This window comes from Cololabis saira, chromosome 18 (assembly GCF_033807715.1).
Source record: "Cololabis saira isolate AMF1-May2022 chromosome 18, fColSai1.1, whole genome shotgun sequence".
NCBI lineage: Eukaryota > Metazoa > Chordata > Actinopteri > Beloniformes > Belonidae > Cololabis > Cololabis saira.
In genome coordinates, this window is record NC_084604.1 from 28,941,264 (window position 1) to 28,968,613 (window position 27,350).

Genomic DNA, 27,350 nt, shown 5'->3' on the forward strand with positions numbered 1-27,350 from the left:
CAACAAAAAAAAGCATCCGGGTCAGAGAGGGATGATGGCAGCCACCATGGAGAAAGCAGCCGGCATGAGTAGTATGCTGGAATTTATGAAACTAATCGGACAGCTCAAAGTAAGAGCTTTGTTTTTAGTAGATTTAACTTTGCAATGATTTGACTGAAAGAACTGAGGGGAGTCTGCAGATGGTGCTCTTTAAAAGTGTAATTTTGAACTAAAGTGGAGAACAAATGTCAACCAGCACATTGTCTGCTGTGAAACCTGAGGAAAATACAGTCTGATGTGCTTGTCATGGGAGAAACTTTAGGAATAAACAAGGACTTAAAATGATCATCAAAGGATCATTTCTTACACGGTCAAAGAAATCTTGTCTGGCAAAAGGATTTACATAGTTTGTATTGTATCTACATTTGGATTGTAGATGGAAGAACAATCACATCAGTGTGGTATGTATAACTGACAACCACAAGTTCCTTAAGACTACTGTTTAATATGTAAATGTATTGCTTTGTACAATCAAGAGATTGAAACAAAATTAATTCATATTATTATGACGAAAGACAAATACAATCAGGAAAACATTCAAATTTCAATTTCTGGACACCTTGATTAAGTTGCTTGAAACTGTCTTGAAAATGTAATTAATTGTCATGTTTAAGAAAAACATTATGAAGTCGATTTAGACTGTATTCAATGAAGTACAAATTTTAAGAGCATTGTTTATGTACAGTATATGGCACAGGGAGGTCAACATGCTGGTGGGACATATGGTGTATTTTATGTTACCTGCAGAGGGTGCCTCGGACCGGCTGGGTGTACAGAAAGGTGAAGAAACCTGAGAGCGTGTCGGACCACATGTACCGCATGGCCATGATGTCTCTGACCATCACGGACCCTGCTATAGACAGAGACAGGTGGGTCAGAATGAAACGCAGCACAGTTCCAGCTTGCAAAGGAGGCGTGCGCAAAAAAATGACCTTTCTGTCCGACTGTTTTTCCAACTGTCTCCAGGTGCATAAAGATGGCTCTTGTCCACGACATGGCAGAGTGCATTGTGGGAGATATCGCTCCATCTGACAATGTCAGTAAAGCGGAGAAATACAGGAGAGAGGAGGTGAGTGACCAGCAGCATGATGCTTTCTAAGCGAACAAGTAACAGTTCGTCTCAAACATTACTTCAGTGTAGATATGCTCCTGTAGGCCTACGCTGCACCAACATGATCCAGTAAGCGGTGCCCATCACCCCTCCTTCTTTTTCTTTTCTCAGTTATTAATTACAAGTATCTAATAACCATCATTGCTCTCCATTGCGCTTGTAGTTTGTTGTGCTGGTCTGCCCCTCCGTTTCTCTTCTGTGCATGTTTGCGGGCCAGAGCTTCAGGAGCTGCTTAAGGTTTTTCTTCCACTAGGGGACTTTTTACCTGCCATTGTTTATTTTTATATTTATGTAATAATTTCTTCGGGGTCATGTTTGGGTCTCTGGAAAGCTGGAGAGCTCTGGAGAGACAACTTCTGTTGTAATAGATGCTATATAAATAAAATTGAATTGAAAGTAAGCAGGAAAAAACAATCATGGAGGTGGTTTTAACAAATAAAAACGGACTTTTGTGACCTCTCTCAGGAAGCAATGAAACATCTGACAAGCCTTCTGCAGGAGGGACTTAAACAGGAGCTTTTTGCACTGTGGGAGGTGTGTATCAGTAGTGTACTTATGTCGTAACAAACCTGTAAAGTTCTTGGATGCTGGTCAGGTTTGAAAAATTAAATAGAAATGAATGTGTAACTTTTCTTGCAGGAATATGAATCTCAGAGCAGTCCAGAGGCTCGGCTGGTGAAACAGTTTGACCTCCTGGAGATGATCCTGCAGGCTCATGAGTACGAGGAACTGGAGGGAGAACCTGGGAGACTGCAGGAGTTCTTTGACTCCACCAAAGGTTCGTCTCAGGCCATTTTCTAACACAGTTCAAGCTTTTCCAGTCAATAAATGTGTTGTTTTTTTGCTCTACAAATGTGTCAGATCTCTATAGTTAACTGATGCTCTAATAGCATTTTGTTTTTATTACCTTTTCTAGGTCGGTTCCACCATCCAGATGTGCTCCAGCTGCTCAACTCTTTGAATATAGAAAGAGGTAGTCGCATGACTAATACTGAGCCCACAAAGACATCTGAGGAAACAAGGACTGATGTTCACACACATCCTGACAGCGTGCAAAAAAACCCTCCAGTGGATGGACAGAGATCAAAGGATGAAACATAAAATGATTGTGGAACCACACACTGAGATACCATATGACACTGAGAGGCCACATGTTTTAAACGGCAGGATACAACGACCAAATCCTCTGCTCGTTCCAAGTTATTAAGATCTGTAGACGGCAAAATACACTCTGTTTTGAATTTTGCGGTTGTGATGCTTTGTTCAGTTTCGCAACTTTGCATATTCAACACATTGCAGAGTTAATTTAGGAAACTCTTCCATAAAACAGCAGCAGACTTTAATCATTTCAAAAACAGCAGAGACTGTAATAATAGAAGTTGTCAAATCAAATATTTGATTAAAATGACCCAGATAGTGCTTGTATAGTATTATAATGAACAGAAATAATTCCCTGTTACACTCAAAGTAATAACCAGGAAACATCTGAATCCTATTTCCTGTAGTTTATTACTGTTACTTATAAGGTATTATATTATACTGTATGAAGTGGCTGTTTATCGGTTATGATGTCAAGCATGTCAGTTAAATTAAATGTTGTTCATATCAACAGCTTTATTGTCCAGTTAGGTTTAGAGGTATTTTTATGAGTATGTGTCAATACAGCACCATAATGGCTTTGAAATAAAGCAGTCAAGGTCAAAGTGTGAACTTCACACTTAAATCTGAGTGTCTTTATTCATCCGTCCAACCGGTTCTGCAGCATCTGTCTGAAGGTGAGCGGAGTACGGTCCTGCACAGCTCAGGATCCAACCTCCCAGTAAACACCAGTGAGGTTGTTATATTGGCAGACGTACATGAACACATAATACTCATTTCCCCCATAGCTGTAGTTTTCAGTTTTTATAAAAAACAGTCTTTCCAAATTTGGTTGAACAATCTTTAATATTCACACATAAGCCATAAAAATGTTTGTTTAAATAAACGAATATGGGTGAACGTGTTCAGCGTTGCATTGGTTCGGGTTAACATTGCAGTTGTGTCTTTGCGTGTAGAGAAATAGATGAAATGGAACATTTTCGGCCATCTGCATTTGTGAAATAATAAACCTGTGTATCGTTTCCCAGAGACAGAGCACCTGTAACCTCAGTTATTATTTTATAAACCTAAATGTTGACATGGCTTTTTAATAAACACATTTTAGACAGCGGTGTATTTCTCCCTGATAAGAAACATGGAAACTTATACAAGAGTTGGTTTGATGGTCATGTGAGGAAAAGGCCACACAGAGCAGACTTTAAAAGTTGAAAAGGAAAACACAAACTGTATAATGGAGATTTTAATCTTTTCATCGTTGAACAAAAGTTATTCCGTGCAGTTTATGTAGCATTAAAGAAAATGAAACAAAAAAAGAGTCAGTAATTGTTTTCTAGATGATAAATGTTAATATAAGATGTTTTCACGTTTCCTGTAGCGCAGCTCGTCGTACGTTGGGGCAAACTATGAGCGCGACTCAGCAGCAGGAAACGTCAAGTAAAATAAACTGATTTCAAAATACTAGTTTGACATTTACAAACAGAAGATCTGTACATGCTTCACCCATGTGTGTGGGTAAACCGCATCTGCTCTCTACAACTTTAAGAGTTAAAAACTAAACTGAAAATTGAATTTTTCAATCAGACACGTCTCATATTGAAGTTTATTACAGTTTTGGTATAAAAAGTAACGGTGTCGATACCTTCAGACTGATCCGATGTTGAACGTCAACCGAGTTCAATGTTTCCACCTGAACTTGAATTTTCTAAAAGTTAGGACACTGTGAAATGTAAATTAATTCAGAATGTAATGATTTGCATCTCTCATAAACCAGTATTTTATTCAGAGCAGAGCACAGAAAAACATATTTTCAAAATGATTGGCAGAAGAACATCTCAGAAAAGTTGTGGTGATGAGAAACAAAAGGCTGGAAAAGTTAGGAGAAAAACCCGGAAGAGGATCTTTCAAAAAAAGCATCTCAGAATCAAAGATGAGCTGAGCTTCACCGATTTATGGAGAACTGTGTTTAAAAATTCTTAAACAGTTAGAATAATGTAATTTCTGCATTGCAAAGACCAAATATCTTAAAATCATCAAAAGATTCAGAGAATCTGGAGAAATCTCTTGTGTGCAGGGATGAGACCATAAATCAGTATTGATGGTGATCTTTGACTTAGATGGCCATCGTAAATCTGTAACACTTCTGGAAAACATCTTCTTTTAGCCTATTAGCTCATTTAAAATGGGCCGTAAGAAAGTGGTCGAATTGAAATTTGTTCTGGAAACGATGGATGCAGCTTCCTCTGGACTAACGAGGAGAGGAACCATCTGGCTGTTAATCAGCGTTCAGTTTTGGTACGAGGAAGCGTGGCTTCGATGCCGAGGAGTTTGTTGCATCAAGGAACAAACAATGCAGAAGAACCAGCCTTTTGGAGCAACTTGATCCATATATCAGACAAAGATGGGACTAAGTTCCTCTCCTCAGTTCCCAGATGTACAGTATATACACTAATGGTGAAAGAAAGAAAAAAGTAAACACTTATCTGAGCTCGATTTCTACCATCAAATTCAATATGACTTTTTCTGAAGCTGGTACATTTCCTCAGTTTAAATATTTGTGAATGTTTCCTACGTTCTATGGGTTTTTGAGATGATTCACATTCTGTTTTATCCATATTACAAAGTGACCCAACTTTTTTGTTACTGGTTCTACATAGCAAAAACGGGTTTCTTTTTTTTTTTTCCACTTTTTTTGAGGAATCCAGCTGTGATGGAGGTTTTTCTCTCCTGATGACACAAGCCCAAACACACAAAAATACAGCCCACATATGCAGGGTTTAAGTTGTCTGTCTGCCTGCTCAATATCCTTCTTTTGGGTCAATAAAGACTTAGCTGCTGGCTGCACCTCTTCAATTGGTTTTATAATGTAGTTTAGAAACCTCTGGAACAGAGATGGCATTTGTGTTTGTGGGTGAAGAATCTACTAAGAGCCTCAAAACACTTGATATAGAAAAACATGAGATGTTCTCTGCATTTATTAGTCGTCTTTGGAGATCCCAGGAAGCCCTGTGTGCTTTTGACATCAGCGGTCTTGAGCTTTCAAAATAAAAGCGGAACAAACAAATTGTTTTGCTCTAATTTTGTGATATTGGAGAGAATTTCACCAGTCATGTAACTTAAGATATTTACCGTCTAGACCTGTCAAATGAAAGTGTTGTGTGCCATTTGAGTCAGAGCTTTTGAGGAGATGCAAAGAAAAGTGCTCCGATCTGGCAGATATAGAGTTTCTGCTTCAACACGGCCTCTCAGAGTTGTCCATCATGTTGTTGGGGAGTGTATCCTCAGAGCTGGCGTTTGCTGTAGATGAGAGGACTTCCTCAAAGCTGCCTCCGCTACCCGGACCACCAACCTTGGTCTGGCGTTGGGAACAAATGCAGAAAAAAAATAAATGTGAGACACGCAGTCCTCTGTGCTGCAACACCGCTGTTGTTCTGCAGAGCAGCCTCAAGGTGGCACACTTCCACAAACAGTACCGCCCTCAAGCACGTGGGTGTGGATCAGAGCACAAGAACAACCCTGTCCTCTGATCCACCCCCTTTAGAGCTGGACCTAACTATTTGTTTCAGACAAACAGTAGGCCCATTATTTTAGATTTACTCATCACATTTGAGAGGGTTTTAGAAACTCATGCTGTTTCGTCAGTCGGGTGAAATCCTGTGGATGATGGTAAAAATAACACTCATGGGTGGGAATAGTAAAAAGTAAGCAGCTGTGGTGTTTTTTCACCACAGAGTATATCCGTGTAGAAGCATTTTTGACCAAAGCTGGCCAGAGTTCAGGCACAAAACTAAACTTTGTTTCGCTTTGACCATAAATAACCAGTGTCATGAGTGTATGATAGCAATTACACACAGATCATAGGTTCCTGCTTCTCTTTGGCTGTCACTTTAGAACATTCGGAGGCAACAACCAGAGCAATTCTTCAATTTGCAACCATGTTTCTCTATTTAAAAAAAAAAAATGTTTTGCCTTTATTACAGTCGAAAGTATCGGTAGTATCAGGAAATGCAGCAAACGAATTGCTGATGTAGGATCATTCAAATGTGCCGTGTGTCCCAACTACTGCTTAGTTCTGTTTCATTTAGTCAAAGAAATAGACCTAGCACAGTCAAGAGCGCACACATGTTACTCTGGATATGCAGCCTCCACCCCCTCGGACAAGGATAGACAGATGGAAGTGCTTCATCCATCCATCCATCCATCTATCCATCCACTTTCTATACCCATTTAATCCTATGCAGGGTCACGGGGCTCTGCCGGAGCCTAGCAAGTGCTTCATTTGCTGCATAAACATGAAATCAGTCAAAGCTTCAAGTCTTTGGTTACAGTTTGCAAAAAGCAAAACCATTAGCAACATTTAACGTGCCTCCTGTGTTTTCCCCCAACAGTCATGTGATTATATCCAATAACCTGTTTTCAAGTTGACTTTTCAGATAATTGCTACAATCTTTATAATGTCTCTCTATCTTAAAGCTGTGCATCAGTGACACATCTGTGCCCTTAAATGAGCACCGACTCAAAACGCGATCAAATGAAGATTTTCCATTCAAAACCTTTTACCACAAATTCAAAAAAGGTTGGTGGTCATGTTTAGTTATTTAACATTTAAAAAAAAAAAAAGAAGCATTAAATCCAGCAATATTATGAGCTTGCAGTAATTGGATGTCTCATTGATATGGTCACACATTTTAATAATGATGTAGCTCATTGATATTTTTTCAAACAAATAATACTTAACTCTGAACAAGTAAGAGACTCACTGAACTATGTGTGCTCTCTTGACCAGGACTCCCTGGAAGAAGATATCTTGTATCTCAATGGGACATTTCCTGGATAAATAAAGGCTAAATAAAATAAACAAATAAAATAAAAATAGTTCCCAGCGCTGATTCAGGCTGTAAACTATCCCTAAATAAACGGGCATATGCATTTTGACAGGAATGCTGTTTGTCTGGAAAAACCCACGATTGGCTCCTATCACAAGGTCGACTTTCTTAGGCCTGAAACTGGAGGCAACAGGAAGAGCAGCAGTCCTGCTTCCTAGAACATTAATCCAATTACAACAAGATAAAATGTTGGGATGGAATTTTTGCTTGTTGATGCCAAAATAACATAATGGCTTAACCTTGTTATAATTACGCAAGCTTATGCTTATTCTGTAACACGCATGCACACAACTCATTTTACCTTGATAGTAGAAACTGTAGTCTCAACTTTCTCCTCAAAAGATTTGAAGCTGGGAGAGTTTCTGTGAAAGAAAAACACATTTAGATTACAAACACAAAGTTATCTGATACTTCTGAAACAATATGATCAATGTGACTAATGTATGGGAGCAACTCTGTAAGATAAACTATCTACTAACAGAATTGGAAGCTTTAATCGTAGTGAAGCAAAGACAGTAACTGATAACACAAGGTGGGGGGGGGGGGCAGGTGAAAACATTCCAGGTATTCTAGTTTTTCCAGGTTTACCAGAATGACCTTATCAGTCTTTTTTTTTTTTTTTTTTTTTAATCACAAGCTGAAATAACACTCCACAAAGCGCTCAGCAGCTTGTTTACTGGAATCTAATTTCGTTAGACGTGAATGAGAATGACAGATTGATGAAATGAAAACCATGAGAATAAAACAAGTCACTCAGACACAGAAGCAAACATGCAAACAGACGTTACAGGGGCGTTACCTCATGGTGGGCATGCTCATAGAGTGTCTGACAGAGTAACTGTTCCCGGAGAGCGTGGTGAGAGAAGAGTCAATGATTAGCACAAGGTACACACAAGTTAAGAGACAAGCTTTTCTTCTGGCGTTAGTCTCAGGGTTTCTGCTGAAGAGGAGGCTGCATTTCAAAGACACCGTTTGTACCAGCAGGGGCCAGATGTTTTCACAGGGAAGCGGTTTGTTTGAGAAATGACACGGCTCCATCCTCCACACGGATAAAAGGCTGTGAAATCTACAGTTTCACGGATCAATTGAGGAATTTCAACTCTTAACATATACATCCATCAGGTTCAAACAGTTTGCTGCTGGGCTAAATGAACCCTGAAGAAGAAGTACATGACATCTCTTTCACATGACTCGATGAGGGAATTTATTTTTCTCTTTATGGGACCAAAATCAGTTTGGGCTGACTCTGAGCTCCGGCGAGCACCTGACCGAGTCCTTCTATCCAACATGTCAGCGGCAGTCTGTAACTAGTTTGTGTTGCCAGCTGATCCGACTCAGCTCTACTCCGTTAAGTCAGTAAACAACATCTGATGAGATCTAATGAGCGGTGCGAGCCTTACCCTATGGAGTTGGATCTTGGGAAGCATGCAGGGAGACGGAGAACATTTTAGATACTTTTACACTTTTTTAAAGTCATCTTTGCTCAAACATTTACTTTACTAGTAATACAAAAGTATTTAAGAAAGGCTATTTCTATTTAGAAAGGAAACTGAAAGAAAGGGAACAATGTTAAGTTGAGCAGTTTAAGGATTTTTCCTTTGAATCACATTTTGCATCCAAATACAGTGGAAATAATGTATTAAAAGAAGCAATTTGAACACACAAAAACACAAGTACACACACTCCACACACACTGGATATTTAGCAAAAAACTGAATATTTTTCACTCAGTAATTTTCAAATCCTCTGGCATTTTTACAACAAATGCAGATTAGGGTAAAGGTAGTAAATCTTAGGACAGTAAGACTAATATACCGTACATGCAGTATAACAAGCAAATGGTAGATGTTTTCTTGGCAGAAAAACATTAAAGAATGTGTGTCCCAAAGGTGTAAAATGTGTGAGAGCATTTGAGGAGTCGCATGCAAACGAAGCATCCAGAACTAAAATGTTCAAACATGCTTATTAAAACCACACTGAACCAAACTGTGTGAACATACCTCCGAGGAAACAGTAACTCTAGACCAGCCATACTGGAATATAGCAGCGTTGAAATAAATAGTGGTTTTTTTTATGTCTGAGTGCACTATTCCACAACCTTTTACTGTTTCCTATAACATATGCATTAGTCTCCACTAGGGATGGGCGGTATGGACAAAAAAATGTATCACGATAATTTCTGGCATTTATCCCAATAACGATAAAAAAAATACCAATACAAAAAGTGTCATGAACGGGAATATTTCTTTCTTTCTTTCTTTCTTTCTTTCTTTCTTTCTTTCTTTCTTCTTCAGGCTCATTTCTTTTTTTCTTTCTTTCTTTCAGGCTCATTTCTTTCTTTCTTTTTTTCTTTCTTTCAGGCTCATTTCTTTCTTTCTTTCTTTCTTTCTTTCTTTCTTTCTTTCTTTCTTTCTTTCTTTCAGGCTCATTTCTTTCTTTCTTTCTTTCTTTCTTTCTTTCTTTCTTTCTTTCTTTCTTTCTTTCTTTCAGGCTCATTTCTTTCTTTCTTTCTTTCTTTCTTTCAGGCTCATTTCTTTCTTTCTTTCTTTCTTTCTTTCTTTCAGGCTCATTTCTTTCTTTCTTTCTTTCTTTCTTTCAGACTCATTTCTTTCTTTCTTTCTTTCTTTCAGGCTCATTTCTTTCTTTCTTTCTTTCTTTCTTTCTTTCTTTCTTTCTTTCTTTCTTTCTTTCTTTCTTTCTTTCTTTCAGGCTCATTTCTTTCTTTCTTTCTTTCTTTCAGGCTCATTTCTTTCTTTCTTTCTTTCTTTCTTTCTTTCAGGCTCATTTCTTTCTTTCTTTCTTTCTTTCTTTCTTTCTTTCTTTCTTTCTTTCAGGCTCATTTCTTTCTTTCTTTCTTTCTTTCAGGCTCATTTCTTTCTTTCTTTCTTTCTTTCTTTCTTTCAGGCTCATTTCTTTCTTTCTTTTTTTCTTTCTTTCTTTCAGGCTCATTTCTTTCTTTCTTTCTTTCTTTCTTTCTTTCTTTCTTTCTTTCTTTCTTTCTTTCTTTCTTTCTTTCTTTCTTTCTTTCTTTCTTTCTTTCTTTCCTTCAGGCTCATTTCTTTCTTTCTTTCTTTCTTTCTTTCTTTCTTTCAGGCTCATTTCTTTCTTTGTTTCTTTTTTTCTTTCTTTCTTTCAGGCTCATTTCCTCAATGTATCGTTTTTACCATGAGATGACAAATTCTTACCGTGGGGAATTTTTTTGACGGTTTATCTTTTTACGGTATATAAAAAGGTATTCTGTACTCATAATTTAAAAACTTTAATTCCATAAATTCCGTTGTTTTTTTTATATATATTAACTTTTGCCATCTATATAAAGCAACAAACATCAGACAATTGTGTCTTCAGCCAGCATCTTTAAAAACTTTTCTTTCTTTCTGCAACAAGCATGTCCTGTCACGAGGTCACGCAGACCCACACTCCAACTACTTGTTGTCATTTTACACACAAAATACTCCATTTATTTCCCACAGAACAATGCCGGCACCCACGTGTCCTCTCGCCGTCTCCGAGTCCTGTTATTTTCAGCGCCTCAAACAGAACAGCACAGTCAGTCAGAGGTCGACAAACAAGTGAAAGGCTGACCGAGGAAGACAGGCTTTGCTCCGAGCCTTTCAGCTCCCTCAGAAAGCAGCTTAATGTTGGCTTACATAATCTCAAGCTCCCCTGAACTGGTCTGAGCAGGAGTCATAACTCTGTGACGCAGAGAGATGGTAGTAGAGATGTTAAAACGGCCTTCAACTCGTGCACGGCTCTTTCTTACGACACCTTGATAACCTGACAGGACAACAAAGGCACTCGAGGGGAAGCTGATTCTGACTGACTGTCCTACTTCCCTGAGCTGGAACGGGCAATAAAAAAACTGTGACATGAAGAGGGAAGCCACGGAGTGGTAGAAAACTCCAACAATTTGCGATTAACAGCAGCTGAAGGGATTTTGTTTTTTCTACTTTTACAGTAAAGTGTTCTGCAGCGATCGGCCGCCCTGAACCTGCACCTCAAACTAGGTAATATTTGCTAACCACATCCTGGAGAGCTTAGCAACGGACGCCCAGGACGGATGTGCTTTCCCGTGTGTGCCCTTCTCTCCTGCGCTGCACCCAACCCCCACACCCCGCCCACCTCAGTCAGGGAGCACAGTGCATACCGCATCCAAGCTGAAAGAGCTTTTTGTCTTTTAAAAAGAAACTATCAGACAGGGGAAGTCCTCTGTGCGTCGACGGAGCAACCAAATTCAGTGGTCACGTCAGTTTACCTTGTTTGCATGATATCGTAATAGGCAGACTGCTGTTACTGGTCTGACGCAGGTCAACAGGTGAGCCAATCGGGATTAACCCTCTTCAGACTTATTCAAAAATTTAAAAAAAAAGAAAAGAGGTGGCTTTTAAACACTAAAGATTTTCTGGAAAACATCTGCTTTTTTTGGCCTCTAAAGAAGCTAGAGGCATAAAATAAAAAATACCCGAGAGATGAATCCCACAGCTTTTATTGTAAATCAAAGCCTATGTAGAAGCTGATATACAGAATGTATACATTTTAGATAAACATTATCTTTAATGTTTGCTACGAATCTGTTAAAAGCTGCTCAGCTCTGTGACCATTAATTTGGGCTCTCTTCTGGGTGTGTGTATGTGGGATAAGGGATGGGTGGGTGGGGGACGTGTCGGGGTGGGGGGATTGCACGCAGATGTGTGCAGCCATGTTGTTTTAAATTGTGTTCGAAATAATCCGTGTATTTTTCTTGGTATTGTATTACTTGTTACTGTATTTCTTTTTTATTGTGACCTTTCAAGGGACTGCAGATGCAAATTAGCTTAAAGCTATAATCTGGTACAGTGCATCAGATGGCAACATTTATGTTTTAACTGTACACTGTCCCTTTTTAAATAAAATTGAATTGAATCTTCAAAATGGTGATGTAATGTGTCTTTTGATTTACTTGTAAATGTAAGGGGTCCATTGTCTTGGAGTCCTGATGAACTAACGACACAGTCACTTGCAAAGATGTTCACCCCTACATAACATACCAACCACTGTGAAGGTGCAAGAACAGTTAAGCATCTGTCCCAGGGTTAACTCTCTGTAGGACTGAAAGAAGCTTTCCTTGAGAATAGGCATGGGCGATAAACCGACATTCACTGCGATGACCGACGTGTCGGTAAATTCAGTGTTTTGATAAGACTGTAATCACGTGACTCCACCCATCCAGTCTGAACGCGGAGGGAAACCCAAGAAAATGGCTGATGGTTCAAGCGAAGAAGCGGCTGACATAACAGGGCTGTCTAGTGTGAGACTCACGCATTTCAACAAGTTCACACACTCTCACGCCACACATGGCATTTCTCATGCTGAGAAATTAACTTCAGCGCACAGTAACTCCAACAGCCCATCTTACAAACGAGTCACGGCACGCTACGGTGCGCTGGGCTCTCAACTCAGAGCAGCTGTCTGCAGTTACCGACCAATCAGCCAATCTGAAAATACATTTTTTTTGTTGCCGACTAAGGGTTATCATACATTAATCGCTATCGAGGTAAAACTGCCTAATTTATCGTGATAATGATTTAAGGTCCTATCGCCTGGCCCTACTTGAGAACTTGCATCTATTTAGTAACAACCATCATTCCTTTAAATCCAATTTCCCAGGCCCTGCAAGAAAAAAATTAAAACCCACAGCATGATGTTGCCATCACCATGCTTCACCATGGGGGTGGTTTTCCCAATGAACTATAAATGTTGCTTTGCTGTTTTCTTCTGGACGCAATGTGACTCCAAAGAAGACACGCTCACTGAAGTCTGTGAACATTCAAGATTCAAGACAACTTTATTTATCCCTTGAAGGGCAATTTGATGTGCATACACTCCCATCGCTGCTCTAAGGTAATTAAAGTCCTTTTGGTTTGGTTTGTGAAATTTGGCCATCTGCCTTTTTTAATATTATTTTATAACCCAATAATAATCTGTACTTCTGGAAAACTTCTCCCTGACGTGCCGAGAGAGCTCCTTGGTCTTCATTGTGCTTTTTTTTCTTGATCTTGGTATTTGAAGTCTCGGAGCTTTTCAATGCAGCCGAATGCTCCATATACTGAGATATAACACTCATGTAACACTCGAATTGCATAAAAGTTAACTAAACTATTGATGTGACCTCTGATGGTTATTGGGTGCATTAGGATTTCAAATAAAAGGACTGAATACAGACGTAGCGTAACAGCCCAAAAAAAAGGGAAACAAAACCCCAAATGGGCTGAATAACTTGTTGCTGTCTTGTTTGCATCCTCCATCAAAAGTAGCTTTTGGTTTTCTTTCTACTTAATGTGGAGATGAGAAACAGGTGATTCTTGGCTAAACTCACGAGTTGCCCTCATTGCTTAAATCAATTGAAAAAAATTTCCTCTGCTCATAAACTGCAGCCGTAATACATGACAAACAACAGCATTTGTGTTGACGTTAGTCCAACCTCAAAGTGGAACCGTGTGGTTCCTTGAGAACACAAACATGTTGTCTCTTTTTTCTTTGTTTCTCTTTCCTCAATCTATGACATTTGCAGCATATTCTCTTGGAACCTGGCAACTTCAAATTTTCTTTCTAGAGCAGGGCTGAGACTCGTGCAAATCTGATGAGGACACATTCATTTGGATCAGGTGTGTTAAAACCCAGTTCAACATCTTAAAACACACAGTAACCCTCAAGGACCAAAACTTTCCAACCCTCTTCTAGGGGGATCATTTAAAAAAAAATCTGGCATCTTTGTTCACCTCATGTCTCCAAACTTCCTGGTGATGGCGGTGCCGAAGTTACTGAAGGCTGCAGTGGTCTTCTGTCCTGCTGTGGACAGTGTCTCCGATGTCTTCTTGTAGCTGACAAACACAGAAATGTCAAAATGAGGCCATGTGGAACCCACCTCAACGATGATAGCTGTTCACACACACATGCAGTAAGCTACACGCTTAAGAAGACAAGACTTCAAGTCTTACATCACACATATTTATACCTCAAAATCAAATTGCCATGCTTACTACAGTTCTTTTGAATGTGTGTTTTTGTTCTAATCTGACTCAAAGATGGCAGCTGTTAAGCATTCACATGTCTGCGTTACCCAGTTTCACTAGGACGTCTCACTCCTGCGGTCACACTGCTTCATTATGGATGAGGACGCAGGCTGTGTGTGTAAACCGATCTTCAGCATAACGTGTAACTGAATAAGAAAAGCAGCCTTTCGAGACTATCCACTTGCTCTCCTCTGTCTCTCGGTGTCCGTCTGAAAGCTAAGCGCTGGCCGTGGAGTACGGAAATTTAATTATATGCAGACTGAATGACTAAAAAATGTTAAAGGAGCAGTTGAGCATTTTAGGAAATGTGCTTATTCACTTTGTTGCAGAGACGCTTAATGGAAGGGGATCCGTTTAGTTCCCAAACCCTGCCTCGATGCGCAACTTAAAACTGGCAGAGCTGCAAACCCACAAGCTGCTTTAGACAGTAACATTTGATTATAGTTTGTGAATTCTGGTTGACTGCAAGGCATTTTATTCAGGATCAAAATATATGTTTTTCAAGGGAGTCGTTCCTGAGGATGAGATGACAAAAAACAGACGTTGCATATGCAGATAACATGACATTTACCAGAACGTGTTTATCATTTCCAGAGTCGTGTCCAGGGGACATGCACAGATAATAAAGTTTGAGGGTCAACAACAGCCTGAAGGGATGTTTTTAAATCAGGTTTAGGATGAGTTTTACAAAGCAAAATAAAGATAACACACGTACTGTGTAGCTACAGGCAGCTCTTTTTAATGACCTTTTTTAAAAAAAATAAATGAACCAATTGTTTTGGACTGTAAGTTTATCCCGACTGTTAAGAAGAGCACTTATTGTTTTTTTGAGACTGTATTTCCTCTAAAAGGCATCTTTGTTGACTTCAAACATAAAAATATCTGTAACACACCCTCAAAACCTTCAAAATCTCCTTCACCCTGTCCCTGCCATTTCCACATGCACGCACACGTGTTAACTCACGCAGTAGAGGTCTGCATGTCATGCCAGCCTCTGCTGAAGTTGTTTTTGAACTCGCTCAGAGGAGTGATGCCCAGCTTCTGCTTGAGGTCTGCGTGCTGCTTCTCTTTGGACAACAAGACCTGCCTCAGCGTGCTGATCTCCTCTTCCAGCTGGAAACAGACAGGAAGAAATACGACACATTAGGGCTCTTCGATTTTGCCCAAAAATAAAATCTCGATTTTTTTCTCTCAAAATCCGATTTTCGATTACGATTACAATTATTTTGTAAATTGACAAAAGGCAAAGAAATTATTTCAAATATGCTGTTTTTTTATTGAACATTTGCCCCATTGGGCTTTAAGTGCAAACTTTGCTCTTATTAAAACAAAAATGAATGAATAAAGTGCAAAACTCTGTAAAATAAATTGAAAAAAAGTTTAAAAAAATATAATAAAATATAAAGTTTTATCTCTGAAAAAAAAAATCAGCAAATCAGCACAATTAAATAAAACAAGACATTTTCTAATTAAACTAAACTGGGTCTTTGCATGCTAAATAATAATGCAACCCATGAAGGAGGTAGAGGTGTGTAATGTCAGTCATTACATTTGCTATTCACATTTGCAAGTTTTTTGCAAGGAACACGAGCCGGTCTACGGCATCTTGAGGGATGCCCGGTGGCATGTTACAACGCCCTCTCCTACACTAAAGAGCCTCTCCGATGGGGCACTTGTTGCAGGTATTGAGAGGTATTTCCATCAATCATTAATATGTGTGCAGACAAGGTAAAAAAAAAAAAAAAAAAAAGTGAAAAATCGATTTTACGATTTTCACGTTTTAACATCGTTCTAATTACATAATCGCGATTACGATTTAAAATCGATTAATCGAACAGCCCTACGACACATTAAAACTGCTCCTCCTGTTATGCTTGTGCGTGCGTGTTTTTGTGCGTACTTTAGCCAGCTCCTGCTGAATCTCCTCTCGCTCCTCCTCCGTCAGGAGGGTGTTGTTCAGGTTGACCTCTGACACCAAGTCTTCATCAGCCTCTCTCAGAGGCTGAGAGTCTAGGAAGCCTGTTTGAGGTAAACACACACACATACAGGTTGTGCAGTCAGGTTACAGTAGAAGACTAATGAAAATGTTGTGCTGCATTTTTAGGGGAACAACAGTTGCTTCCTTTGCTTGTTTATCTTTGTAAACTTCCACCTCTCACTCTGACTCACTTCTGTGTAACTTCCAATCGATACATGTAAACTGATCCATTTCATCTGCCAGCCATCCCACAGAGGAAATACTTCACTTCCCGTATTTGTATCTTATATTCTTCACTATGCTGTTGCTGTGTCAGTGGCCGCGGATCTGTCTTAGCGTCTGCCCCCATGTCTGACTGGGTTTTTGGGAGTTATGTAATCGGCGGCTGCAGCCTGCAGGGTTCTAATCTGGCTTTGCTAATGTGGATTATTTTGCTTCAGCTCCGCTGACCAACACTACAGTCTGACACACACACAAACACACACACACTACTACAAAAACACAGACACAAGGCTTTTAGATTTAAAAGAGAAGAATCAATTCCAAGTTGTAAGTCATGTTCTCCAGGGGTTTACTTGACAAATAAGAATTTAAAGGAATACGAATCCCTGAACATATTAAACCTAGATTAATATATTTATCTGATCCAAAGGTGCTATACAAACTTAAATCAAAAAGGTGTCACACAGTTTCATGGAGTACAAACATAGCCAAAGCTTTAAAAAAAAAAAAAAAGACAATGGAAGGGGTGGTGTAGTATTTATCTGTGCCATAAACTGAGTATGAAGAGTCATTTTCTCTATTTTTTTTCTTTTCAAACTGAACTCAAATTGTGGTTGAGAAGCTGCACCTTAACTTCCAGTCCCAATCAAAGCATGTGGGACTGCTGCTCTACTGTGATAAAATCCTGATTTCATAAGCGAAGCATCGGCTGACAAAAAAATCACCATCCAAAATTAAGAAGTGACAGACTACAAAGATTTTTTATTCTGGCCGGCCATAACCATCCACTTCTAGTCTGGTACACCTCCCATTTGCAGCTATTTTGACTGGTACACAACGTACCGAACCAATCACAGTGGGTGGCAGGGCAGACTTTAGGTGATGAGGCATACACAGAGCTATCATGAGGGCAGCGGGAGGACTAACAACACACAGGATTAACAAATCTTCGGCCGTGCTGCTACATCACATGCTTTGCATCTCTCTGTTTTACGCCTATCCGATGACATCCAGAGCCAGCTCCTTCAGCCTCTGTTAGTACCCGCCTCAGGAAATCAAGGTCAAATCCAGAAGAACAAGACCAATTCTTTGTATCGAACATGAAAAGAATTAGGATGACTCGGCAGAGTATACCGAGACTGCTATCGCACACACTTCACAGAATCCTGATGCACCACAAGAACAAGACCCTGTCTGTGCAAGAGGCCCCGCTGCCTTTAAAAGGACCAGCTGAGTCAAACCTGAAGTGGAAGCAGTCACTCTTTTAGCAGCACTGGGAATGTTTATTAGATTTGTCACTAGTTGCTAAATTTGGGATTTAAATTTGCCAAGTCGGTGAAGCAATTGTTTTTCACTGAATGAACGAGAAAAAAAAATGGGAGAGGGGAAAATAAAAAAATAAAGAAAAAAGGGGCAGGAAAACGTCTTAAATGACAAGAAAGGAAAATATTATACTGTAGGTCATTGTTTCAGTCTACCTGTAACAGACCTGTGAATATTTGTAATTCCTTTTGAAAAGATGGAAATAGACAGAATTACTGTACCTGCAGTGAAGTGTCCACTCTCTTGAGGAGGCAGCATTATAAAGCATGGAGACAACGGGGGTCAGTAAAGACTGTTAATACAGGTAACCTGTTCACAGTAGGGATGGGCGGTATGGACTAAAAAATGTATCACGATAATTTCCGGCATTTATCCCGATAACAATAAAAATGACGATAAAAAAAATACCAATTCAACTCCACCTTTTCAACTATAAATCTATCTCGCTCTCAGATCCGCCATGTTTGTTACACAAAAACGTATCAACAGGAATTTATCTATCTATCTATCTTTCTTTCTTTCTTTCTTTCTGGCTCAATTCCTTCCTTCCTTTTTTCCCTTCCTTCGTTCTTCCCTTCCTCTTTTCTCCCTTTCTTCGTCCTTTCCTTGTTTCCTTCCTTCCTTCTCCCCTTTCCTTCCTTCCTTCCTTTTTTTCCCTTCCTTCCTTCCTTCCTCCTGCTCTCTCCTTCCTTCCTTCCTTCCTTCCTTCCTTCCTTCCTTCCTTCCTTCCTTCCTTCCTTCCTTCCTTCCTTCCTTCCTTCCTTCCTTCCTTCCTTCCTTCCTTCCTCCTGCTCTCTCCTTCCTTCTTCCCTTCCTCTTTTCTCCCTTCCTTCTTCCTTTCCTTGTTTCCTTCCTTCCTTCTCCCCTTTCCTTCCTTCCTTCATTCCTTCCTTCCTTCTTTCCCTTCCTTCCTTCCTTCCTTCCTTCCTTCCGCTCTCTCCTTCCTTCCTTCCTTCCTTCCTTCCTTCCTTCCTTCCTTCCTTCCTTTCTTCCTCCTGCTCTCTCCTTCCTTCTTCCCTTCCTCTTTTCTCCCTTCCTTCTTCCTTTCCTTGTTTCCTTCCTTCCTTCTCCCCTTTCCTTCCTTCCTTCATTCCTTCCTTCCTTCCTTCCTTCCTTCCTTCCTTCCTTCCTTTCTTCCTCCTGCTCTCTCCTTCCTTCTTCCCTTCCTCTTTTCTCCCTTCCTTCTTCCTTTCCTTGTTTCCTTCCTTCCTTCTCCCCTTTCCTTCCTTCCTTCATTCCTTCCTTGCTTCTTTCCTTCCGCTCTCTCCTTCCTTCCTTCCTTCCTTCCTTCCTTCCTTCCTTCCTTCCTTCCTTCCTTCCTTCCTTCCTTCCTTCCTTCCTTCCTTCCTTCCTTCCTTCCTTCCTTCCTTCCTTCCTTCCTTCCTTCCTTCCTCCTGCTCTCTCCTTCCTTCTTCCCTTCCTCTTTTCTCCCTTCCTTCTTCCTTTCCTTGTTTCCTTCCTTCCTTCTCCCCTTTCCTTCCTTCCTTCCTTCATTCCTTCCTTCCTTCCTTCCTTCCTTCCTTCCTTCCTTCCTTCCTTCCTTCCTTCCTTCCTTCCTTCCTTCCTTCCTTCCTTCCTTCCTTCCTTCCTTCCTTCCTTCCTTCCTTCTGCTCTCTCCTTCCTTCCTCCTGCTCTCTCCTTCCTTCTTCCCTTCCTCTTTTCTCCCTTCCTTCTTCCTTTCCTTGTTTCCTTCCTTCCTTCTCCCCTTTCCTTGCTTCCTTCATTCCTTCCTTCCTTCTTTCCCTTCCTTCCTTCCTTCCTTCCGCTCTCTCCTTCCTTCCTTCCTTCCTTCCGCTCTCTCCTTCTTTCCTTCTTTCCTTCCTTCCTTCCTTCCTTCCTTCCTTCCTTCCTTCCTTCCTTCCTTCCTTCCTTCCTTCCTTCCTTCCTTCCTTCCTTCCTTCCTTCCTTCCTTCCTTCCTTCCTTCCTTCCATCGTTTTTACCGGGAGATGACAAATTCTTATCGTGAGGAATTTTTTTGACGGTATATCGTGAACGGTAAAATATCGCCCATTCCTAGTTCACAGTTTACTTCTTTGAAAATTCAGTTTACATGGGCCATCAAGCACCTCAAGCAGTTAACACACACACTTATACACACATATAATTATACAGCTCAACCACTCGACTCAAACAAAGCATGCAGCAGACCACTTCAAGTCCGACTTTTTCTACAGCGATAAACTATTTCTGCCAACATGACACAGCTACTACACAGCAGGGAGACAGCAACACTTTTACACTCATTTGACTCCAGTGACAGCTTTTCACATCTAAGTATTCAGTTCCAGTCTACACAACATTGAGATGTTCTTTTGTAAATACTGTGGGTTACAAATCAAACACAAGATTTGGGTACATTAGTGCAAGAACTGACACAGTAACAACACATTTTCAAAGAATTTCTTCTTCAAAGAAAATATGCAGACTGTTTGACTTTCTGAGAGCTGCTAATGTGTCAGACTCATGTTTCCTCTGGAGTTACAAAAAAAAAACCTCTTTTAAGATAAGGGAAGTTTTGTTTCAAACTCTAACATTTCATTGTTAAACGGGACATACTTGTGAGAGACATAAAAGACAGGTTTTAGAAGATAGAAGATATTGTAAATTAGATTTCTTGGGGGATGTGTTGAAGAGTGAACTAACACTCCTTCTTACCCCTTTCTAACACCAATTAGTGCTTGTGAATGCAAGCTCTTAGATTACCTTGTATATTATTAACAAACTGAATTAGACCTAATATGATAATGTGTTTTTAAAGGTCGCTACTGTTATTTACTGAGTCATACTTTTGTAACTTTCTCAGTTTGATGGTATGTGAAAAATGCAGAAACTGAAAAATGAATGGTCCAGTTTGTGGTTTGTAAAATGAGAACGTGGACGCAAAGTAAACTCAGGTCCAAAGGAAACCAGCCTTACTGGCGGATTCATACTGTGTCTCTGTTATCTGAACTAAACTGGAGGACGGGTGAATGGAAATATTTAGGCCACCACAGGTCAACTGTGATTTTTAAATCAAGGTTTGCAATGGTTAGCCTAGTCAACCATACGGACTCTCATCGTGGAAATTATCTCTGTTGTCGTGGAAATTCTCTCAGTACAGATAACTGCAGAATTGTTAAAAACATATTTTTTTCAACATTTTATTTTTACTCATATCGCAGAAAAAAAAACTAGCGATGCCCAGGTTATCCAATGGCTGATTTTTGACAGCAATTTCTTTTACCCAACATGTCGCCTGACATGCCTTTTCCCTCATCCACTCACCAGAATAAGATAATATAATAAAAAAAAAATCCACAAATTAGTTTAACTTAAATTAATATCTATTAAATAGATTTTGAAATTATATTTATAACATAAATCAGATGTGCCTGCCTCTTCTCAGGTACTGTCCAATGCCAGTTATTAACAAAATGACGAATAATCGGCAAACAGATTGATTAGATAGATAGATAGATAGATAGATAGATAGATAGATAGATAGATAGATAGATAGATAGATAGATAGATAGATAGATAGATAGATAGATAGATAGATAGATAGATAGATAGATAGATAGATAGATAGATAGATAGATAGATAGATAGATAGATAGATAGATAGATAGATAGATAGATAGATAGAAATGTTTATGAAGCTTTTGTGCTTTTTTAAAGAAATATATTAATAAGACTTAGCTACATTTAAAAACTCACTTATGTTATAATCTTATCATCTAAAAATATTCTACAGCAGCAAGACGTATAACTTTAGTTGAACACTGAACATTACGTATTAATGGAAATATGCATGTTAATTAAATAAAAAGTCCTCTAAAATAAGAACAAGGTTTGAATTGATTATATTTAATTTAATTGGTTAACTCTTGAATTGTATATTGTTTTTCCTTTTCTTCAGCATTTAGGCCTAAGATGGTCTGAAAGAAAAATCTGCAATAACATAATGAATGGGGAGTGTATTATAGCCTGTTTTTCTTTACATCCTGTAATTCTTGAAATTTTTATTTTTTACTGATTGTCCAAGTTTAAAGAAGTTTACTTAATGTTTGATGCTTTATTATATCAGAAAACGGTTCAAGTTATCATATAATTGATAACATTACATAAATGATCAAATTTAACCTCGTTACATTCTAGAAAAATCTCTAATTACTAGATTAAATAATGACATCATTTGCTTACTGGCAGCTCTAGCTCATGGGGACTGCATGTTCAGCTGTTCAACCAAACTGAAAGGTAATCTACTCTCTAGGCTCTACTCTACAGCCCTTGTCACCTGAGCTGTCCTGCTGCATATCCCAAGTAGTGGACATGACCCAGCTGTCGTAGGGGGACCCTGCTGTGCGACCCCACTGATCTGACCCAGGTGGAGACATTTCACCCCACTCTGTCAGGTTTTCCCCATTTTGGACCAATGGAGCGGAGTCGTCCCCATATGAGCTCCTATGGATCGACTCCTCAGCAGAGGGGTAAAACTGATTCAAACCTGAGCAAAGTCACAGTTTAGTTCACGTTTAGTACTTTGGATTAAAAAAAACACAACAACATTGCATTCACTTTATCTTTCTTTAACAGGCAAAGATAGAAGCGTTATCACAGCTACAGGGGAATTTATTAGAGATACTGCTGTACTGTAGTTTTCTTGACAGTATCCGTTTTTTTGTTCATAATGAAATGTTAAGGTAAAAGGTTCCAGGACGTTCTCCCACTCTCAGCCAAACATATATCTTATGATATGCTCTTTAATGCTGGGCAGAGTTTGTTGGGGGGGGGGGGGTTTAACAAACAGAATCCATATGAAAACTGATTAGAGTGTTTCACACTTGATGTAGTTGTAAGACATCAGGTGCAACTGTTTTCCGTGGTGCAGAATCACTTCACTGTCGGACAAACATAAAGACTAAAGGCACCGGTCTGTCTCAGGGGATACTCAAGGTAGGGCTGTGCGATTAATCGATTTTAAATCTAAATCGGATTTATTAATCAAGAGACGATGTTAAAAAAAGGAAAATCGGAAAATCGATTTTCCTTTTTTGCAGCTGGCTGCATTACAGACAGAGCTCGTCTAGTCATCTTTGTTTGGTCAAGAAAATTGTAAATGTTGTCACTTTACTAAACTCAAGGAGGATTTACAGTATCTTTCAATTGCACTTCATTCCCAATAGGGAAATTTGTTTGCTATTTTTCTTTAAAAATAAAGATAAAATATTTGAAACAATTTATTCCATTGTCTTTTGTAGTTTTACCAAAAAAATCGAAATCGAAATCGAAAATCGGGTTTTCAGAGAAAAAAAATCAGGATTTTATTTTTGTCCAAAATCGCCCAGCCCTAACTCAAGGAATACAGTTGTAAAAAATATTTTGTTTATGTGGATGTAGCTAGAATATCTTAAACCTGGTGGAGAGCACCTCATTCCTCCAAGGACACAGGCCGGCCACTTGTAGCTGCTTTCCTTGAACTTTTCTGATATGTCAGGAAACCAAAACCCCAAAAGACAATTTGGACAATTTAGTGCTGTTTCTCAATGTGTATTTTAATTAGGAAAAATCCTCAGTTGATGTACTGTCCTGATTCAAAGTCTGAATCTAACCAAATACAGCCAAAATCCCCATGTGTTCTTGTACCGCCCATTTTACTGAGGAAATATCCAGTAGAGACTCATGCAGATGAGGGGATGTAATAGCTGAGGACAACGCTCACTATTGTAAGTTACAACTTTATAATTATAACTGTAATTGTGCACCAGATTGCTGTTTTGAGATACTGTAATGGAAGAATGTAGTTCTTCTGACCCTAGATACTTACTGTATTTGGTATTGAAGAAAAAGCCTGCATCTGCTGCAGCACTGACTTGCCAGAGGGCTTGAATGTGATAATGCTCTCTGTGATGCTGATCATACGACACAAAGCATGATCATTTTGTGTTTAAATTTGACCTGGACACAAACCATGTTGCTAGTCACCTGGAGTGATCAGCCAAATGGAAAATCATCCAAACAGCGTGAAAAACCGCTGCAAGTTTGCATAATAATTATCTAATAATTAATGTAGAAGTAAAAATCTTATCGTATCTTTAAATCTGGCTCTGTTAACAATGTGTTTCTGTACAATATGCAGCAGTGAAATCTGACCACATTCATTTATACCTCATACTAAATGAAAACTATATTTAATAAAAAAAATGTAGCAGGTATCAAATACCGGTTTGGGGCAGCAGTTCAGCTAACAGCATAAAAGGTGAAACAGCAACATCATTAAAACACTTTACTTTTTATAGGCTGAACCCTCATGTCTTTTGTTAAGAAAACCAAAAGAGCAGAAATATATATTCTTACTTATTAACCTGATACATTTCCATTATGGACGCGTGGATTTTTAAAGCATTCATAGGCTTATAATATAACAGTGGCATAAACATGATATAGATGTTTAAATAGGCATTTATATTGTTAACTGGAATTATGTCTGTGTTACAAATTGTTACGTTACGTGTCATTTTAAGCAAAGTACCTCTTATTTCAGAGCCTCCAAGGTATTTAGACAAAGTGACATAATCGTAAATAGAACCATAATTTTTTATCATAATTTTAATTCATTCATTGCAACTTCTGTGAACAATCACATCATCAATACTTCACCAGATTGTTCCACTGGCAGCCAAACATGGCCACACCATGACCCTTCCTCCCCCATGTTAACACATGATGTGTTATGGTTTGAATCTTGAGCTGTTTTATTTTATCTTCATACTTTTCTTTTCCATCATTCTGATACAAGTTAATTTTGCATGGGATGACAGTGTCAAGTTACTCTGAATTGGGTAAATTTGTCTAAATACAGCAACGTTGGCTTTCCAAATTTAAGCTTTCCTTAATGACAAAATTAACATGGCTACTCTGTGAGTAATGAGGTAAAGATGCAATCCGGTTTTACTCACTCAGATCATGCTCATTTACTGTCCTGACATTGTCACATCAACAACGGATCTCACAAGTCATCCCTGAAATCTGTGAATGACTTTAAAAACATGCAATTTTTCTACCAAAACCCCAGCGAGTGAAGCACTTCTGTTGCGCCACTTCCATCACAGAAGTGGTTTGTATCTCTCCTTCTGTGATTCAGAATGGCTTTTCTTTCATTTCTATGGAGGAATCACATCTTACCCTGCTCTCCCTCATTTGCAGCAGAGTTAACCCATTCCTCTCCAGAGCCCATGCTGCCCCAGTCCAGCACTGCTTCACTGAGAACGCTAGAGTACAACTCTGCAGCATGGCGAGGCAGCAGGGTGAGAGGAGACAAGAAAGCTTGTTACACACACACAAACACAGGGATTAAGTGTTTCTCCTGTGTCCACGCTGACTCTGCCGGTCACAGTGAAGTCTGTTTCACTTCAGTTTGACTGACTCTGCATTTACAGAGAGACAGGAAATCTGTTTTTTTTTTCTTTTCCCTTTTCCACTCTTTGTGACACATATTTGAAGTTCTTGAACAGGATATGTGGGAACTTTAAGAAAAGAAACAAAAAGTTGCCACATAAGGTTCTCCCAAAAAAAAGTTATTTTCTTTTTTTTGCCCTTTTTAAACAAACCAAACAATATCTGTGGTTATTAAACAATGAAAGCTCTCCCGTTGCAGATGAAATCTCATTACACCATGCTCCAGTGCTACAGGAGGAAATGGGGCAGCATAAAGACAGTTTCACTCTCAATCCTGAGATTCCAGTGTAAAACAAAAAGTTTACGTTGCATACATTTTCATCATAAACCCGTAATACATCAGATGAGTAACTTTCTGTTTTGCAATCTCAATCTTACATTTAATCATGGCAGAATATCTCCTTTTTTAAACCCCCATTCTCTTAGTCCCTCCCTCATGCATTTTGCGGGTGGGAAATACCTTTGGTCACAAGATTACCATTTGGCCCAGTGGTCATGAGGCTAAATCAGAGGCCTGGGGATGGTCATATGGCTGGAAAAAATCAATTAAAGCTAAAGTGGATGTCAAGTCCGTGCACAGTAACTGGAACATGCATACTGTACTTTGAATTCAAATCTTTTAAATCCAAGTTTAAATGTATGCACATAAACAGGAAGGTTCAAAACAGCTCGGCTCACAGGCTTTAATTATTTCTTTACAACACATAAGCAGATTATACTACTTTGGAAAGTTTTTGGGAACTTCAAGTTGCCATAATGAATGAATAACATCATGAACAATACAGGTCTTTTTTCCTTTCCCCTATTCTGGACTCTGAGGCTCCCATTTAGTCCTGGAATGCAATTAACTACCTGGATAAACACACCTTTATCCCACTGACTGCACACAAGTAGAGGTATAACCCTAGTTGAGTGGTTCAGCACAGACTTATTCTAATTTTAAAAAGATCTCAGCCAGACACCAGCATGTTTACAAAAGATTTGTTTTTCTTTTTACTAGTAAAAGTAATTAGGTAAATTACGACGGAGTATTAGGGCCAAACAAAAAAAAAAACAAAAAAAGGAAATTACGAGAATAAAGTCATAATATTACGAGAATAGAGTTGTAATATATTATAAATATATAAATATAACTTCACAAGATGCTCAATATTCTTCATTTTAACACAGGGAGAAGACTGCTCTTTCTGTTAGAGTTCTCATAAATTACCACTTTATTTTCATAATATTATGACTTTATTCTCATAAATTACCACTTTATTCATTACGACTTTATTCTCGTAATGTCACAACTTTATTCTCGGAATTTTACGACTTTATTCTCGTAATTTTACGACTTTATTCTCGTAATATTACGACTTTATTCTCATAATATTACGACTTTATTCTCACAACATTACGACTTTATTCTCGTAATTTTACGACTTTATTCTCATTATATTATGACTTTATTCTCGTAATTTCCAATTTTTTTCTGTCTTAGTTTGGCCCTAATACTCCGTCGTAGTAAATAGCCGTTAAAGCAGCATCAAAAACATAAAAGAAGAGGCAATAATAAGGTTATAGTAAAAGGATGTCAAATCTTACTTAGACATTTAAGAGCCAGGTGGTAGAAATATACATAAAGTCTCACTTCATCTCTGTGGATGTCAGAAACTACCAGAGATTCAGTGACAACAAATGACAAATTCCAGGTTAAACACTGAATGTTTTAAGGAGACACACAACTAGTGTTATCACATAAACAATGCAAGCATACGTCCCTCAGTATTTGCCCATGTTTACCACATACAGTACTCTAATCCTCCCCGGACCAGCGTGATTTAGTGGTGGCTGAAGTCACCGAGGCAAACGTCTGCGTCCAGCTCCAAACAAGCTCGGCGGAGACGGACTCACCTTGCTGTCTGGTCTCCATCGGCCCCGCAGGTGAACTTCCACAGTAACCCGAGAGACAGAGCTGGATCAGGAGCAGCCGCACCGCTCACATCAAACACTGCCGACGGAACTCGGATGTCACGCGCTGGACGAGCTCGTGGGCGGAGCTCGTAGCGCTCCGCCCAATAAACCTGATTTATGGTTCCGCGTACGCCACGCCGTAGGCTCTGCGTTGGTGTAACGCAGAACCATAAATCAGCCTTTACGCGGTTGTCATTTTTGTCGATTTAATTTCTGTATGAATGTTGGATGTTAATTCATTTTGAAATGT

General features: G+C 39.1%; 2 protein-coding genes across 7 annotated transcripts; one reads left to right on the forward strand and one right to left on the reverse strand.

Annotated features, from left to right (window-relative positions):
• Window positions 1–3,570, forward strand: hddc2 (HD domain containing 2). The gene is made up of 6 exons (XM_061707306.1): window positions 1–109; window positions 787–908; window positions 1,006–1,108; window positions 1,616–1,684; window positions 1,790–1,928; window positions 2,067–3,570. Exons 1-6 carry the CDS (start codon window positions 32–34, stop codon window positions 2,249–2,251), a joined length of 696 nt encoding a protein of 231 aa, XP_061563290.1. The 5' UTR covers window positions 1–31; the 3' UTR covers window positions 2,252–3,570.
• On the reverse strand, window positions 3,476–27,174 carry tpd52l1 (tpd52 like 1). 6 transcript variants are annotated; one of them, XM_061707301.1, is made up of 10 exons: window positions 27,041–27,173; window positions 21,984–22,193; window positions 17,928–17,948; window positions 16,084–16,202; window positions 15,148–15,296; window positions 13,890–13,991; window positions 8,532–8,546; window positions 7,931–7,969; window positions 7,433–7,493; window positions 3,476–5,600 (listed from the first exon to the last, which is right to left on the reverse strand). In XM_061707301.1, the coding sequence occupies exons 1-10, from the start codon at window positions 27,057–27,059 to the stop codon at window positions 5,478–5,480; spliced, it is 858 nt and encodes a 285-aa protein (XP_061563285.1). In that variant the 5' UTR covers window positions 27,060–27,173; the 3' UTR covers window positions 3,476–5,477. The 6 variants fall into 6 exon arrangements, with proteins under 6 accessions (XP_061563285.1, XP_061563283.1, XP_061563287.1 ...); XM_061707299.1 differs by lacking the exon at window positions 27,041–27,173 and adding an exon at window positions 24,872–25,000; XM_061707303.1 differs by lacking the exon at window positions 21,984–22,193 and having other exon boundaries at window positions 27,041–27,155.
• Window positions 27,175–27,350: the final 176 nt, after the last annotated feature.